Genomic DNA, 15,472 nt, shown 5'->3' with positions numbered 1-15,472 from the left:
CCATTCAGTTTGCATTAAAAAATAGATAGGAATTAAAATTAAAAATACATGTCATGAACAAATTTAACACTCTACTAAACATTCAACAGCCGTTCCAACCGGCAGCGGCACAACAGTGGCTCTGCTGCAGTGTGGGGGTTTGTGTGCGATACTTGGCAGGGGGCAAAGTCCATTTAACAGTCTTATAGCCTGTGGGAAGAAGCTGAGGAGCATCCTGCTGGTTTTGCAGCTAATGCTCCTGTACCTCTTCCCAGATGGGAGGATGGAGAAAATGTCATGCGATGGGTGGTAAGGGTCTTTGATGATGGAGATGGCTCTGTTGATACATCTCTTCTTGTATATGTCCAGGAGGAAGGGGAGTGGAGCACCAATAATCCTGCTTGCGGTCTTCACTATCCTGTCCAGTTGGTGCCGTTCGTACGCCTTGCAGCTCCCGAACCAGGAAGTGATGCCGTATGTCAGTGTGCTCTCGACAGTCCCCCTATAAAAAGTCCGTAGGTGTGTGGTGGGGAGGCCACACCTTTTTTCATTTTCGTAGTTTAGGTTATAAGGTTAAAAATGAAGCTGTACAATAATTGTATAATTTTAGATGCCGAATGTTTTATCTCTGTACAATTACTTCTAATTAAAAAAAAAAAAAATAAAAATAAACACAGCTTATATAAACATAGTGAAACCAAAATGTATAAAAATGGCCTTTATTAAAATCTGACAATGTGCACTTGAAACACATGAGATTTTTTCCTATTACAAATCTCAAATTGTGGCGTGCAGAAGCAAATAAATAAATGATGGGCCTTTGTCCCAAACATTATGGAGGGCACTGTATGCTGATATGTTCACAATGGGAGAGCTATCCAACAAATCAGTCTTGCACAGAGTCATAGTTTCCATCCAACTCCTTAGCTTCTTCCATCACCATCCCTGAATGACAGCAGAGTGATGTGTAATCAAAAGGAAGAGACTAAGCAAGTCAGCGTTGAATCATAACTTGGGGTCTTGCTCCACCACTTCCCCTCACCTCTCTCTACCATCTACTTCCCCTTCTCTCCAACCAGACTGAAGAAAGTCCCGAAATTCAAAGTCATCTTTTCATTTCCCTGCACAGACCCGCCAAGTTTCTCTAACAATTTGTTTTTTACTCTATGGGGTCTCATGTCATCAAGTGTGCAAAGAATTCCCCTGCCCTCCTTGGCTAATGAAACAGTAATCATATTAGCACAAAGGCCCATCTATAAATCAAATCCATACTTACTCTGCCCTAAATATGGTTTTGGCACCACAACTGTATGGTTGGCTCAACTCTACAACTGCAGTTTGAAATTCTCTCAACTATTAAAGTGCAAATTAAGGTTGATGAAAACTCACATTGTCGTGGCTAAGCATTGCTCCTTTTGGGGTTCCTGTAGTTCCAGATGTGTAGATTAATGTACAACAATGATTAGACTTCTGACCATTAATAAGTTCAGCCAGCTCTGCATCACTGATAGAATGCCCAAGTTTCAGGAATTGGTTCCACTTAGTAAAGATTAAAAGAAAATTATTATGCATTTTCTCCAAGATGTTCGCATGACATTTAACGGATTTACATACTATTACTAAAAATCTCATCTTGGCCACTTCCGGTCTGCGTTGTATTTAAATTTGCGCAAAAACGCTACCCTATATCGCTAGGATTACTCGCCACCATACTCACCATTCTCCTCTGCTCCAAGCGCACCAAATTTTGTTCCAATCCATGGAAGATTACCAAAGTCATGAAGGTTTAAAAAAATCGTGAGATCAGCAGATGTATTTTCTCGCCTGTCAGTCACCATGAAGATAACGCCCCTTCCGGCACCCGCTATTAATCTTTGCTGTTAATCATCAGGCGGGACAGGGTTAGACAGAGTTGATGTGGACAAGCTTTTCCCTTTGAGAATAGGGAAGATTCAAACAAGAGGACATGACTTCAGAATTAAGGGACAGAAGTTTAGGGGTAATATGAGGGGGAACTTCTTTACGCAGAGAGTGGTGGCGGTGTGGAATGAGCTCCCAGTGGAAGTGGTGGAGGCAGGTTCATTGGTATCATTTAAAAATAAATTGGATAGGCATTTGGATGAGAAGGGAATGGAGGGTTATGGTATGAGTGCAGGCAGGTGGGACTAAGGGGAAAAAAAAAAAAAAAAAAAAAAAAAATTGTTCGGCATGGACTTGTAGGGCCGAGATGGCCTGTTTCCGTGCTGTAATTGTTATATGGTTATATGGGGCGGGGCGAGGAGAATAAATCCCCAGAGGCGGGGCTGAGTCCACAAGCCATGCGAAGGATAACGACCACTGAAGCGACCAGCGCCCGCTGTGAGTCCCCATCGCACCCCCAACCCCTTCCCCTCTGGTCCCCGTCACTGGCTCCTGCCACCCCCCCCCCTCCCCTGTAATACCGCACACTCCCCAAGGCTCTTCCCCCATCTTTTCTCCAAGCTTTCTGTAGACCTGGTGAAATAGCTGAAGTTCCCACAGCACACTGCCACAACCACCCTTAGGCCAGACATCCTTCTGGTCTCCGAGGCGACCAAAAACAACTGACAGTGCCGTGGGAGGACCGTCTGGAGAAGGCCCATGATAGGAAGATGACCAAGTACGAAGAGCTGGTCATAGACTGCTGTAAGCAGGGCTGGAAGGTAAGGTGTATGCCCATCGAGGTTGGCTGCAAAGGTTTTGCAGGGCAATCGCTCTACAAAGCCTTGAGTAGCCCTGGGCATCAACGGAATGACGAGGAGAAGAGCCATCAAGAACACCACAGAGGCAGCGGAGAAGGCCTCGAGATGGCTCTGGATCAGGAGAGAAGGTCCATGGGGAGGAGTGAATGCCATCTGAACACAAGTCGTGGTCTGATCAACCGCTGCTGGGTTGCCTGGGTGAGGGTGTCATGTTGAAAGACCCGAAACACCCAATGACCCCCAGATTACATCGCTGATGATGTGTTCAGGAGCATCAATACATGTATTTTTTATCAACCCCCTGCCCCCATACACACACCTCCCCTTCACACACCCCTGCCCACACACACTCCTCCCCAAACCACCCTCTCCCACATCCCTCCTCCTCCCCCCCTCGCAAACCCCTCCAGCCCACATACACACTTCCTCTCCCCCCCCCCACCACATACAGCCCATGGTGACTGGGACACAACAGGTCCCACTTAGTTTAGCAGATTATTTAAAAGTCAAACACAAATTATGATAAATGCACAGTAATCAATTGAATTAACAGCTCAAACGTTAACATGGCAAAGTAATAGCTTTAAGAATCAATAATGCAAGCACTCTTACCGTAAAAATGCCTGAATGCTCTGTTTCCAATGCATCTTTATACTGAACAATTGCTTTCAGGTGAGACAACCTTTTTCTAATCTAAACAATGAAACAAAATAATTTCACATATTCATTTAGAATTTAACAATGTATGGAGCAAGCCAATTTATCAAGCTGACAATAATTAACATGGACATCCATTGTATCATAAATTTCCTATAAACAATACCAAAGTCTTCATGCATATAATACTTGAGCATAAAAGGGAGAGAAGTTGGAAAAACAGATGGATGGATGGATGGCTTGTTCCTGATTGAAAATGGGGGAAGGTGGCAGGCAGTAGGTGACTTGCAGAACTACTTATTCCAATTGGGAAGGGGAGAAGGGCAAATAAATGATAGTTCAATGGAATCTAAAATTCAGTCAGATTTACAAGGCAAGCAATGTCTCAGAAGGCAAGGTTTAAATTTCCTATCCCAACCCCACAGTAATTTGAAGGTTCAGGGGAAATAATTTCTATTCACAGAACAAATAAATACACAAGAGAAGAGAAACAAAATTGGAGCAAAGGTCTCAGGTACTGGAAATCTGAAACAAAAAGAGAAAACGGCAGAAACATTCAGCAGCTCAGCAGAAAGAAACAGAGTGGACGTTTCCGGTTATTGAACCATGATCCGTACTAAAAAGGTGAGAAAAGCAGCATGTTTTACGTAGCGCAAAGGTAGTGAGATAGGAAGAAAGGAAGGACGTCTACGATAGATTGCAGACAAAGGTTGGCATGGTTACAATTTCTCTTCAAGACAGAAGAGAAAGGCAACAAAGGAATGAACTGAATCCAAAATATTCAACTATACCTGTTGAGGGAGCAGAAAAAGCTAATCACTTGAATACCAAGTCTCTTGGTCATTGACACAAAATGCTGGAGTAACTCATCGGGACAGGCAGCATCTCTGGAGAGAAGGAATGGGTGACATTTTGGGTCAAGCCCCTTCTTCGGACTCGACCCAAAATGTCACCCATTCCTTCTCTCCAGAGATGCTGCCCCTCCAGTTGAGTTACTCCAGAGTTTTGTGTCTATCTTCAGTTTAAACCAGCATCTGCAGTTCCTTCCCACACCCTTGGTCATGAAACATGCCTAGAGAAAAGATGCAATGCTCTTCCATGAGCTTGCATTGGGCATCATGGGGCAGTTGGCCAAAGATAGATCAGAGAGGAAATGAAGCAGAACTAAAGTGATAGATGACTGCAAGCCAAACCCATAACCCAATCTGTGTTTGGTTTCTCCCATATAGGGTAAACCACATCCAGAGTACACTAAATTGGTAGTGCCACTAAGTTGTTGCTTCATCTGGGTAGGAATGTTTTGATCTATGAATGGTGGGAAGGAATGGTGGGAAGGAAAGAAGTAAGAAGGCAAGTGTGGCCCCTCCAGTAGTTGCATGGGAAATTAGTGGGTGGTGGAGATGGAGGACTGAATTAGGAGTTGCTGGGACAACTTTTCAGAATACTGAGAAATGAGACCATACGACATAGGAATAGAATTAGGCCATTCAGCACATCGAGTCTGCTCCACCATTTGATCTTTTTTCCCTCTCAACCCCATTTTCCTGTCTTCTCCCTTGTAACCATTTTTGAATGCAATTTGATATTTAAAAAGGCACTGCTATGTAAAGTCTCATCGTGAGACCAGTTATAACATAAACACTGAAGTCATAGAGTGATACAGTGTGGAAACAGGCCCTTCTGTCCAACTTGCCCACACTGGCCAACATGTCCCAGCTACACTAATCCACCCTGCCAGCATTTGGTCCATATCCCTCCAAACCTGTCCTATCTATGTACCCGTCTAACTGTTTCTTAAATGTTGGGATATTCAAGAATGGAACTCGGAGAATGGAATGTCATCCTTACAGAAAGCTAGATAGAGGAAGTGTTATCGGAGTAGCTGTGGAATTCTGAGGGCTTACAATAGGTATTGGTCGCTACTGCATCCCCAGGATGAAGATACAGTTTTCAAGACACGGATGAAAACATGTAAAATGGAAATTAGCAGCAAAGGTAGTAAAAAATGAATTCTGTACATGTGCAGGAAGCAACACCATTATGGTCATCTATATAATTAAAACTCTGATCTTGACCACTTCCTGTTGCACTGCATATTGATTTTAGAAAATATGCTGCCACTTACAGCTGTAATTTTTGGCCAACCTACTCAGAGTCCCCCTCCGCTGCGCAGGACAAGACTTATTAATGTTTAAAAAATGTTGAGATTCTCTCTCCTGCCAATCATGCCATGAAGGCCATGCCCCTTCTGGTGGGGGGGTGGGGGGGGGGGGGGGGACTATTAAACCCGGAAGTGTGGAGGTGCCTCAGTTCTCTGCAAGATGGGGGAGCGAGAGGTCACAGCTCTCTGTCTGAGCTGTGAATAATACTGACACATGTCTACTAAACTGTGAGTGGTTTTACTGACCTGTCAGTGCCCTTAATGTGGTTTGAAAATGTAGTATGAAAATGCAAAAGGTGGTGGTTTGGTTTGAAAATTCAAAAGGTTTGGTTTGAAAATGCAAAACGTGGTTTGGTTTGAAAATGCAAATGGTGGTTTGGTTTGAAAATGCAAATGGCGGTTTGCTTTGAAAATGCAAATGGCGGCTTATTTTGAAAATGCAAAAGGCGGCTTCCTTTGAAAATGCAAAAGGCGGCTTGCTTTGAAAATGCAAAAGGTGGCTTGCTTTGAAAATGCAAAGGCAAGTGTGGTCACTTTGAAAATGCAAACGCAAGTGATTAAAAGTCAAATCTTGACCTGTTTGCGCTGTATATTGATTTTAGAAAAATCGCTACCACTTACGGCTGTGATTTTTGGCCATCTTACTCAGAGTCCCCCTCCAGCTGTCAGGGCCAGAGGATTTTTCCCATCGATGAAAAATAAAATGTTGCGATTCTCGCTCCTGTCAATCACTGTCATTCTCTCTCCTGTCAATCAATTATGAAGCCACGCCCCTTCCGGTATGAGCGGGAGGGACTATAATACCGTATACGTACCGTAGTCGCTGCAAGATGGGGGAGGGAGAGATCACGACTCTCAGTCTGAGCTGTGAATAAACTGAACTGAACACATGTTTACTAAACTGTGAGTGTGGTTTTATGTGCTTATATGTGGTTCATTTGGAACTGTGTTTGGAGGATATATATGTTTTTATGTGCCTTTTGACTGTGCCGCTAATTGAAAAGTGTGCCTTTGACTGTGCCGCTAATTGAAAGGTGTGCTTTTTGACTGTGCCGTTAATTGAAAAATGTGCCTTTTGACTGTGCCACTCTAATTGAAAAGTGTGCCTTTTGACTGTGCCACTGCCCGCACCCTGCTTAGAGTGCTGTGTGGTTGGACTTGCTACCTGCACTGTGCTTGGAGTGCTGTGAGGTTGGACTTGCTGATTGCACTCTGCTTGCTGTGAGGTTGGACTTGCTGATTGCACTCTGCTTGGAGTGCTGTGATGTTGGACTTGCAATGTTTTAAGATTCATTCACATTTTAAACTTTAATAAATCCTTTTTCCACTTGCCATGTCTGCGTGTTCTTCATCACAATGGGTACCTAATAGACAGGAATGGCTGCGCTGTCGGAGAGCCACTAAGAGTGTATGGGGGGGGGGGGGGGGGGGGGTTGAGGGAGATGGACTGAATGCGTGGGGGGAGGGGAATGGCAAGGAGCAGAGTTGGGGGGTGAAGGGAGGAGGGGTAACTGAGTGAACTGCTACCACACCAGCTGTAAGTGACTGAAGGGCCAGCCCACCATCCATGACATAGTGAACTGCCAGCCCACCAGCCATGACTCACTGAACTGCAAGTCCAAGAATCCATTCAGTCCACAATGTCCATACTAGCCCTCTGGAAACCAGTCCCTTCAGCCCACAACACCCATACTAGCACTCCAGAGATCCACCCAAGGATACTTTCCTCCTTCATTGCTGTGATCTGTAAAAAAAGATGAAAACTTCTAAAATTGATTACCCTCTCCCCCTTCTCTCTCAGAGTCTGTCACCTGTTATCAGCAGAATTTCTGGCAGTTTCTGAGCTGCCAGCCCAATAATCCATTCAGCCCACAATTTCCATACTAGCCCTCTGGAAACCAGTCCCTTCGGTCCACAAAACCCATGTTAGCGCTCCAGAAAGCCCCTCCCCCCCCCCCCCCCCCCCCCCCCCCCCCAACTGGCCAGCAATATTGGAATTGGTGGGGAGATGGAATATTGCGTTGGGGGACCAGCCCCCTGGGTCCCACTTTGTCTAGTCAGAGTTATAGAAATCTGATGGAGGGGACCTGAAAGTGACTGATACAAGGACCATTTCACATATCCGATAAAGAGTTATGCAACAGATTGGGTCCACGCACCTACCTATAGCCACACTATAGACCTGGAGTTGAAGAAGTTGTTTAGAGCAAAACTGAATTCACACAGGTGTAAGAATGTTGGTGGAAGAGAGCTGGTTGGACTCCTGTATAGGGAAGAAGCGAATAGCTCTCAGACCATCCTAAGACAGGAAGAAGATTTAGAGAGATTGAGTCCATTGTAAAGATGAACAGGTTGGAACCAGGGCATCAGAGGGCATCAAGGGGAGGGATGGGTCCAAGGAAGGAAGAAAGAATTGGATGATAGTAGGAGGTAGACAAAAGTGCCGGAGGAACTCAGCGGGTGCGGCAGCATCTATGGAGCGAAGGAAATAGGCAACGTTTCGGACCCTTCTTCAGATAGTAGGAAATGTTTCAGAGACAAGAACATGCTTGATACAAGGTTCCGCATGGTAGGCTGCTCTGAAAGGTTAGATCGCATAGGATCCAAGTAGAAATAGCTGAATGGATAGCAAATTGGCTCCATGGAAGGGAGCAGAGGGTGATGGTGGAAGGTTGCTTCTCAGACTGGAGGCCTGTGACTAGTGGTGTACCTCAGGGTTCGGTGCTGTGCCCGTTACTGTTTGTCATCCACATCAATGATTTGGATGAGAACATACAGTGCAAGATTAGCAAGTTTGCTGATGATACAAAAGTGAATGGTTTTGCAAATAGTGAAGATGGTTATGAAAGATTGCAGCAAGATCTGGATCGATTGGCCAGGTGGGCTGAGGAATGGTTGATGGAATTTAATACAGAGAAGTGTGAGGCATTGCATTTTGGGATGACTAAGAAGGGTAGGACCTACTGTAAATGGTAGTCCTCTGGGTAGTGGTGTAGAGCAGAGGGATCTAGCAGTGCAGGTGCATGGTTCCTTTAAGGTCGAGTCGCAGGTAGATAAGGTGGTCAAAAAGGCTTTTGGCACATTGGTCTTCAGCAGTCAGAGTATTGAGTATACAAGTTAGGAGGTCATGTTGCAGTTGTATAAGGCATTGGTGAGACCACATTTAGAATATTGTATTCAGTTCTGGGCTCCATGTTAAAGGGAAGATATTGTCAAGCTTGAAAGGGTTCAGAAAAGATTTACAAGGATGTTGCCAGGACTAGAGGGTGTGAACTATAGGGAGAGGTTGATTAGGCTCTATTCTATGAGATGCTGTGAGAATGCAGGGGGACTTGGGCAGGTTGGGTGAGTGGGCAGATGCATGGCAGATGCAGTTTAATGTGGATAAATGTGAAGTTATCCACTTTGGTAGCAAAAACAGGAAGGCAGATTATTATCTAAATGGTGTCAAATTGGGAAAAGTGAAGTACAACGGGATCTGGAGGTTCGTGTTCATCAGTCAATGAAAGTAGGTATGCAGGTACAGCAGGCAGTGAAGAAAGTGTTGGCCATAACAAGAAAAGTTGAGTATAGGAGCAAAGAGGTCCTTCTGCAGTTGTACAGGGCCCTAGTTAGACCACACCTAGAGTATTGTGTGCAGTTTTGATCTCTAAATTTGAGGAAGGACATTCTTGCTATTAAGGGAGTAGAGAGAGAGAGAGAGAGTCAATTGAATTGTCATAGTGCAGCGTAGGTTTACAAGGTTAATTCCCAGGCTGTCATAGGCTGAGAGAATGGAGCAGCTGGGCTTGTACACTCTGGAATTCAAAATGATGAGAGGCAATCTTATTGAAACATAATATTATTAAGGGTTTGGACACGCTAGGCAGGAAACTTGTTCCCGAAGTTCGGGGAGTCCAGAACCAGGAACCACAGTTTAAGAATAAGGGGTAAGCCATTTAGAACGGAGATGAGAAAACACTTTTTCACAGAGATTTGTGAGTCTGGAATTTTCTGCCTCAGTGAGCGGCGGAGGCCGGTTCTCTGGATACAGTCAAGAGAGTCAAAAGACAATAGACAATAGGATAGCTAGATAGGGCTCTTAAAGATGGCGGAAGGGATATGGCGAGAAGGCAGGAACGGGAAGGGGGGGGGGTACAGATTGTGGAAAATCACATTGAATGGCGGTGCTGGCTCGAAGGCCTGAATGGCCTACTCCTGCACCTATTGTCTATTCCTCGGAACACAGGAGGATGAAAGGTGATCTTATAGAGGTGTATAAAATCATGAGAGGAATATATCGGGGAGATTCACAGAATCTCTTGCCCAGAGTAGGGGAATCGAGGACCATAGGACATAGGTTCAAAGTGAAGGGGAAAAGATTTAATAGGAATCCGAGGAGTAACCTTTTCACACAAAGGGTGGTAGGTATATGGAGCAAGCTGCCAGAGGAGATACTGTAGTTGAGGCTGGGACTATCCCATCATTTAAGAAAAAGTTAAGAATGGTACATGGATAGGGCAGGTTTGGAGGGATCTGGACCAAGCGTGGGATAGTGGAACTAGTATAGCTAGGATATTGTTTGTCGGTGTGGGCAAGTTGGGCCAAAGGGCCTGTTTCCACACTGTTTGACTATGACTCAATGCTGAAAAGGTTGATCCACCTGGAGAGAAATACAAAAGTTCAGTTCAGTTTTAGTTAATTCACACATGTACTGAGGTCCAGTGAAAAGCTTTTTGTTGCATCCGAACCAGTCAGCAGAAAGACAATATATGATTACAATCAATCCATTTACAGTGCATGGATACATGCTAAAGGAATAACGTTTAGGCATGATGACAAAGGCATGCTCACAAAAGGCATAATGACAAAGACTACTAGGCACAGGCGGAAAACTTCAACAATAAAATAAGTGGTCAGGATTTGCATTGACATACAGGCGTGAGCAGTTGAGTGCTTGACAGGCTACTTGCAGATGACGGAGACTAGATTGTAATAGGTTGGAAGATGGCAACTGCACCAAAAAATATCAAACTTTACAAATTTTACTGATGCTAGCTGGGAAGTCTTCTGGAAACATTATTGAGTTTTTCGCTCATTGCCTTCATGCCTTCCCTTTAGACAATAGACATTAGACAATAGGTGCAGGAGTAGGCCATTTGGCCCTTCGAGCCAGCACCGCCATTCAATGTGATCATGGCTGATCATCCACAATCTTCCTGCCTTCTCCCCATATCCCCTGACTCCGCTATTTTTAAGAGCCCTATCTAGCTGTCTCTTGAAAGCATCTAGAGAACCTGCCTCCACCGCCCTCTGAGGCAGAGAATTCCACAGACTCACCACTCTCTGCGAGAAAAAGTGTTTCCTAGCCTCCGTTCTAAATGGCTTACTCCTTATTCTTAAACAGTGGCCCCTGGTTCTGGACTCCCTCAACATCGGGAACATGTTTCCTGCCTCTAGCAGTCCAAGCCCTTAACATAGAAACATAGAAAATAGGTGCAGGAGTAGGCCATTCGGCCCTTCGAGCCTGCACCGCCATTCAATATGATCATGGCTGATCATCCAACTCAGTATCCTGTACCTGCCTTCTCTCCATACCCCCTGATCCCTTTAGCCACAAGGACCACATTAAATATAGCCAATGAACTGGCCTCAACTACCTTCTGTGGCAGAGAATTCCAGAGATTCACCACTCTCTGTGTGAAAAATGTTTTCCTCATCTCGGTTCTGAAAGATTTCCCCCTTATCCTTAAACTGTGACCCCTTGTTCTGGACTTCCCCAACATCGGGAACAATCTTCCTGCATCTAGCCAGTCCAACACCTTAAGAATTTTGTAAGTTTCTATAAGATTCCCCCTCAATCTTCTAAATTCTAGCGAGTACAAACCGAGTCTATCCAGTCTTTCTTCATATGAAAGTCCTGACATCCCACGAATCAGTCTGGTGAACCTTCTCTGTACTCCCTCTATGGCAAGAATATCTTTCCTCAGATTACGAGACCAAAACTGTACCCAATACTCCAGGTGTGGTCTCACCAAGACCCTGTACAACTGCAGTAGAACCTCCCTGCTCCTATAGTCAAATCCTTTGCTATGAATGCTAACATACCATTCGCTTTCTTCACTGCCTGCTGCACCTGCATGCCTACTTTTAATGACTGGTGTACCATGACACCCAGGTCTCGTTGCATCTCCCCTTTTCCTAATCGGCCGCCATTCAGATAATAGTCACTTTCCTATTTTTGCCACCAAAGTTGATAACCTCACATTATCCACATTATACTGCATCTTCCATGCATTTGCCCACTCACCCAGCCTATCCAAGTCACCTTGCAGCCTCCTAGCATCCTCCTCATAGCTAACACTGCCCCCCAGCTTCATGTCATCCGCATTCAATTCCCTCGTCCAAATCATTAATATATATTGTAAACAGCTGGGGTCCCAGCACTGAGCCTTGCGGTACCCCACTAGTCACTGCCTGCCATTGTGAAAAAGACCCGTTTATTCCTACTCTTTGCTTCCTGTCTGCCAGCCAGTTCTCTATCCACATCAATACTGAACCCCCAATACCGTGTGCTAACAATCTTATATGTTTCAATGAGATCCCCTCTCATTCTTCTAAACTCCAGAGTGTACAAGCCCAGCTGCTCCATTCTCTCAGCATATGACAGTCCCGCCATCTCAGGAATTAACCTTGTCAACCTAAGCTGCACTCCCTCAATAGCAAGAATGTCCTTCCTCAAATTAGGGGATAAAAAATCACACACAATACTCCAGGTGTGGTCTCACTAGGGCTCTGTACAACTGCAGAAGGAATTCTTTACTCCTATTATCGATTCCTCTTGTTATAAAGGCCGACATGCCATTCGCTTTCTTCACTGCCTGCTGTACCTGCTTACTTTCATGGACTGATGAACAAGGACCCGAGATCCCGTTGTACTTCCTTTTCCCAACTTGACGCCATTTAGATAGTAATCTGCCTTCCTGTTTTTAAGGCTTATTTTACAACTTTTGACAACTTTTAATAAGCCTTTGAGAGGCATGGCAGCTGATCCTTTGACTATTCTCACCTAACTGACCACCCAACTGCCTTGCCTTCTCAACCCATCTAGAGCCTTTTACTGTACATGCTTGATTAAATCCTTCAATCTTCCATTGTTTCTGTAGCATCATCCACCTGAACACAACCCAGACTTGCACTGGCACACAATAGAGTATTTGGTCCATTAGAGCCATAATGACTATCAGAGGAGAATGCCTTCCTTAAAGGCCTGTCCCATTTACACGACTTTTCAGCAAACTGTCTGCAACCTTCATGCTCGGGGGCACTCGCCTGAAAAACCGCGAGCTGGATCGACCGTCTGCGCTGAACACACACACACACACACACACGGGGGGGGGGGAGAGAAGGGGGGGGGGGGGAGAAGGGGGGGGGGAACACTTTTAAGAAGCCAGACAACTTTTAATGCCAGATATTCACAGCTGTGAAGTTTAGCAGGCATTTAACATTACCGGTCGGTTTTCCTTGGTTCTGAAACTCGTGCTTACGTATTTTTTTTTCCCCTCATTGAGCCAATTAAAATGCCCGGTCAGCAAAGGCGATTACCTACGGCTACCTCGACTACCTACAACAACCCCACTACCACTGCACTACGAGTTCAAAACTATCGATTTTCTCCATGCCGACCCATTTTTGCTCGCAGAAAAATTTTCAGCTTGTTGAAAATTTTTCCTCAACCAAACTGAGGCCGCGAGTAGTAACCACTATGCGTGAAATCCTCTCGACCATGAAGGAATCTTACCAGTGACCACCTATGACCATGTGTCGACCATGCTGCGAACTTGTGGCGAGCGCAAACTCTCCTAAACCCGCAAATAAGGTCGCCATAGTGGGACAGGCCCTTTAGAGATTTCTCAGTATTTCTCACTGAAACAAATTGTCTCACACATCTGCCCATCAATTCCCCTTTGATTCCTTTTGGTATTAACCTACACCAAGGGGTAATTTACAGTTCATAATTATTATATCTACATTAATGTTACTTTCCGGCACTTAGTTGAAGTCTTCAGTACCATGGCATTTCAAGTACTCATCTAAATAAGTTTTAAACATTGTGGGAATAACCTGCCTCCAGCAATCCTATGAGGCAGTGAATTCCAGATTTCAACCATTCTCGGTATGATAACAAATTTCTCTGCAAATAAAGAGCCTCTAAAGGGCCTGTCCCACTTGGGCGTCATTAACGCGACATCATTTGCTCGCCATCATTTACGCGACATCATTCACACGTTACGATGCACGACAGAATCAGAATCAGAATCAGATTTTATTCGCCATGTATGTTTTGCAACATACGAGGAATTTCACTGGCCAGGTCAGTCATACAATTAAAAGCAACAGATTCAATGAACATCCACCACAGTGACTCCTACACATTCCTCACTGTGATGGAAGGCGAAATAAAGTTCAAGTCTCTTCCTTTGTTCTTCCTTCGTCAGGGGCCTTGAGCCCTCCGTTGACGGGACGGTCTTAACTCCCGTAGCTGGCGGCGTTCGGGCCCTCCGCGTCGAGATGTTCAGCTCCTGCATCGGGGGATTGTCAGCTCCCCCGCGCCGGGCGATCGAACCTCGCATCGGGGCTGGACGAACCTTCTGCGGCGTTGGAGCTCCCGACTAGCCTCTCCCGAGACTGCGAGCCCTTGTTGGTTAGTCCACGGTGGGAGCGATCCCAGGCAAGGAATCCGCTCCGATGGTAAGTCCGCGCCCCGCGGTGGGGCTCACGACAGTCCAGGGCGGCTCCCAGCTCCAGCGATGGTAGGCTGCAGAGCCCGGAGAATGCGATCTGAAAAATGATCACATCTCCGGGAAGGTAAGGACTTGAAAAAAAAGTTTCCCCTGATCCCCTCCCTCCGCCCCCCACATTAAACAAACTAAAGAACATAAAAACAAACTATAAACAGACGCTAAAAATAACAAAAAGTTGAAAATACGAACAGACTGCCGGCAGGGCTAGCCATCTCCCCAGCACCCTGGTGGTCTGATGCATTACGCACACATGGTGCGTGGTGACGTGGGCAGTGACACACAGTTGCACGCGACGCCCCAGGATTTTGGGATTCACAAAATCTTCGCGCGCCACCTGCGTGACGCGCCAATGACGCCCAAGTGGGACAGGCCCTTTAATCTATAGTTACCTCCGCTCAGGGATCCGGTTTATCGTTATCTATTCTATCTATTACTCCTACAAAAAATGGTGTATTCCTTCATCAAGTCCCACCCTCAGCACTTCCAAGGAATGCAAACCAACCTTATCCATTTTCTCAACATGAAATCGCAGTCTTTTTCTGCACCCTCACCATTCAGCCATCTTAGTTTTTACATTCTCAGCCCCCATAAACATTCTTAACCACCTTATTTATCGTTTCCCCTTCCTCTGTCTGATTAAGGGTTCCGAGCCGAAACGTCACCCATTCCTTTTATCCAGAGATGCTGCCTGACCCGCTAAGTTATTCTAGCTTTTTGTTTCACATTATTTATCTGCGCTGCTCACTTCAGGCATCCCTAGACATGGTCTCTCAACCTTTCAGCACTTCTGATGGTCCTACCATTGATATATTCCAGCCATATTAGTCCTCCCAAAACCAACTTCACCTTTTCCCAGGATTAAATCCCATCTGCCTTTGCTCTGCCCAACACATCAGTTTTGTTCTGTAACCTGCCTCACAAAGAACACTAATTTTCATGTATTTTGCAAATTATCAATTGTGCCTCTTACATTCACCCCAATATTATGAACGTACATAACAATCAGCAATAGTTCCACCACTGATCTCTGCAGCACCCCATTGGTCACAAATTCCAATTACAAAATTCCCCAACTACAGATCCAAATTTCCCTCGGCCCTTATCTTTTGGCCCATCTCAGATCTTGGTGCGAAGGGATCATCATCACTGTCGAATTTAATAGTTGAAGAAGA

General features: G+C 45.3%; 1 protein-coding gene across 1 annotated transcript in view; it reads right to left on the bottom strand.

Moving 5' to 3' along the window:
• LOC129695780 (long-chain-fatty-acid--CoA ligase ACSBG2-like) overlaps positions 1-15,472 on the bottom strand; it is a 157,678-nt gene that overhangs the window by 75,487 nt on the left and 66,719 nt on the right. The window contains exons 7-8 of the mRNA XM_055633088.1: positions 3,312-3,392; positions 1,369-1,518 (exon numbers count right to left, since the gene is read on the bottom strand). Coding sequence (XP_055489063.1) covers positions 1,369-1,518; positions 3,312-3,392 — 231 coding nt within the window. The remainder of the gene's footprint in view (positions 1-1,368; positions 1,519-3,311; positions 3,393-15,472) is intronic.

Source organism: Leucoraja erinacea, chromosome 1 (genome assembly GCF_028641065.1).
Source record: "Leucoraja erinacea ecotype New England chromosome 1, Leri_hhj_1, whole genome shotgun sequence".
NCBI lineage: Eukaryota > Metazoa > Chordata > Chondrichthyes > Rajiformes > Rajidae > Leucoraja > Leucoraja erinaceus.
Note: the sequence above shows the minus strand (reverse complement) of the source record. Positions and strands in the feature narration are given on the sequence as shown.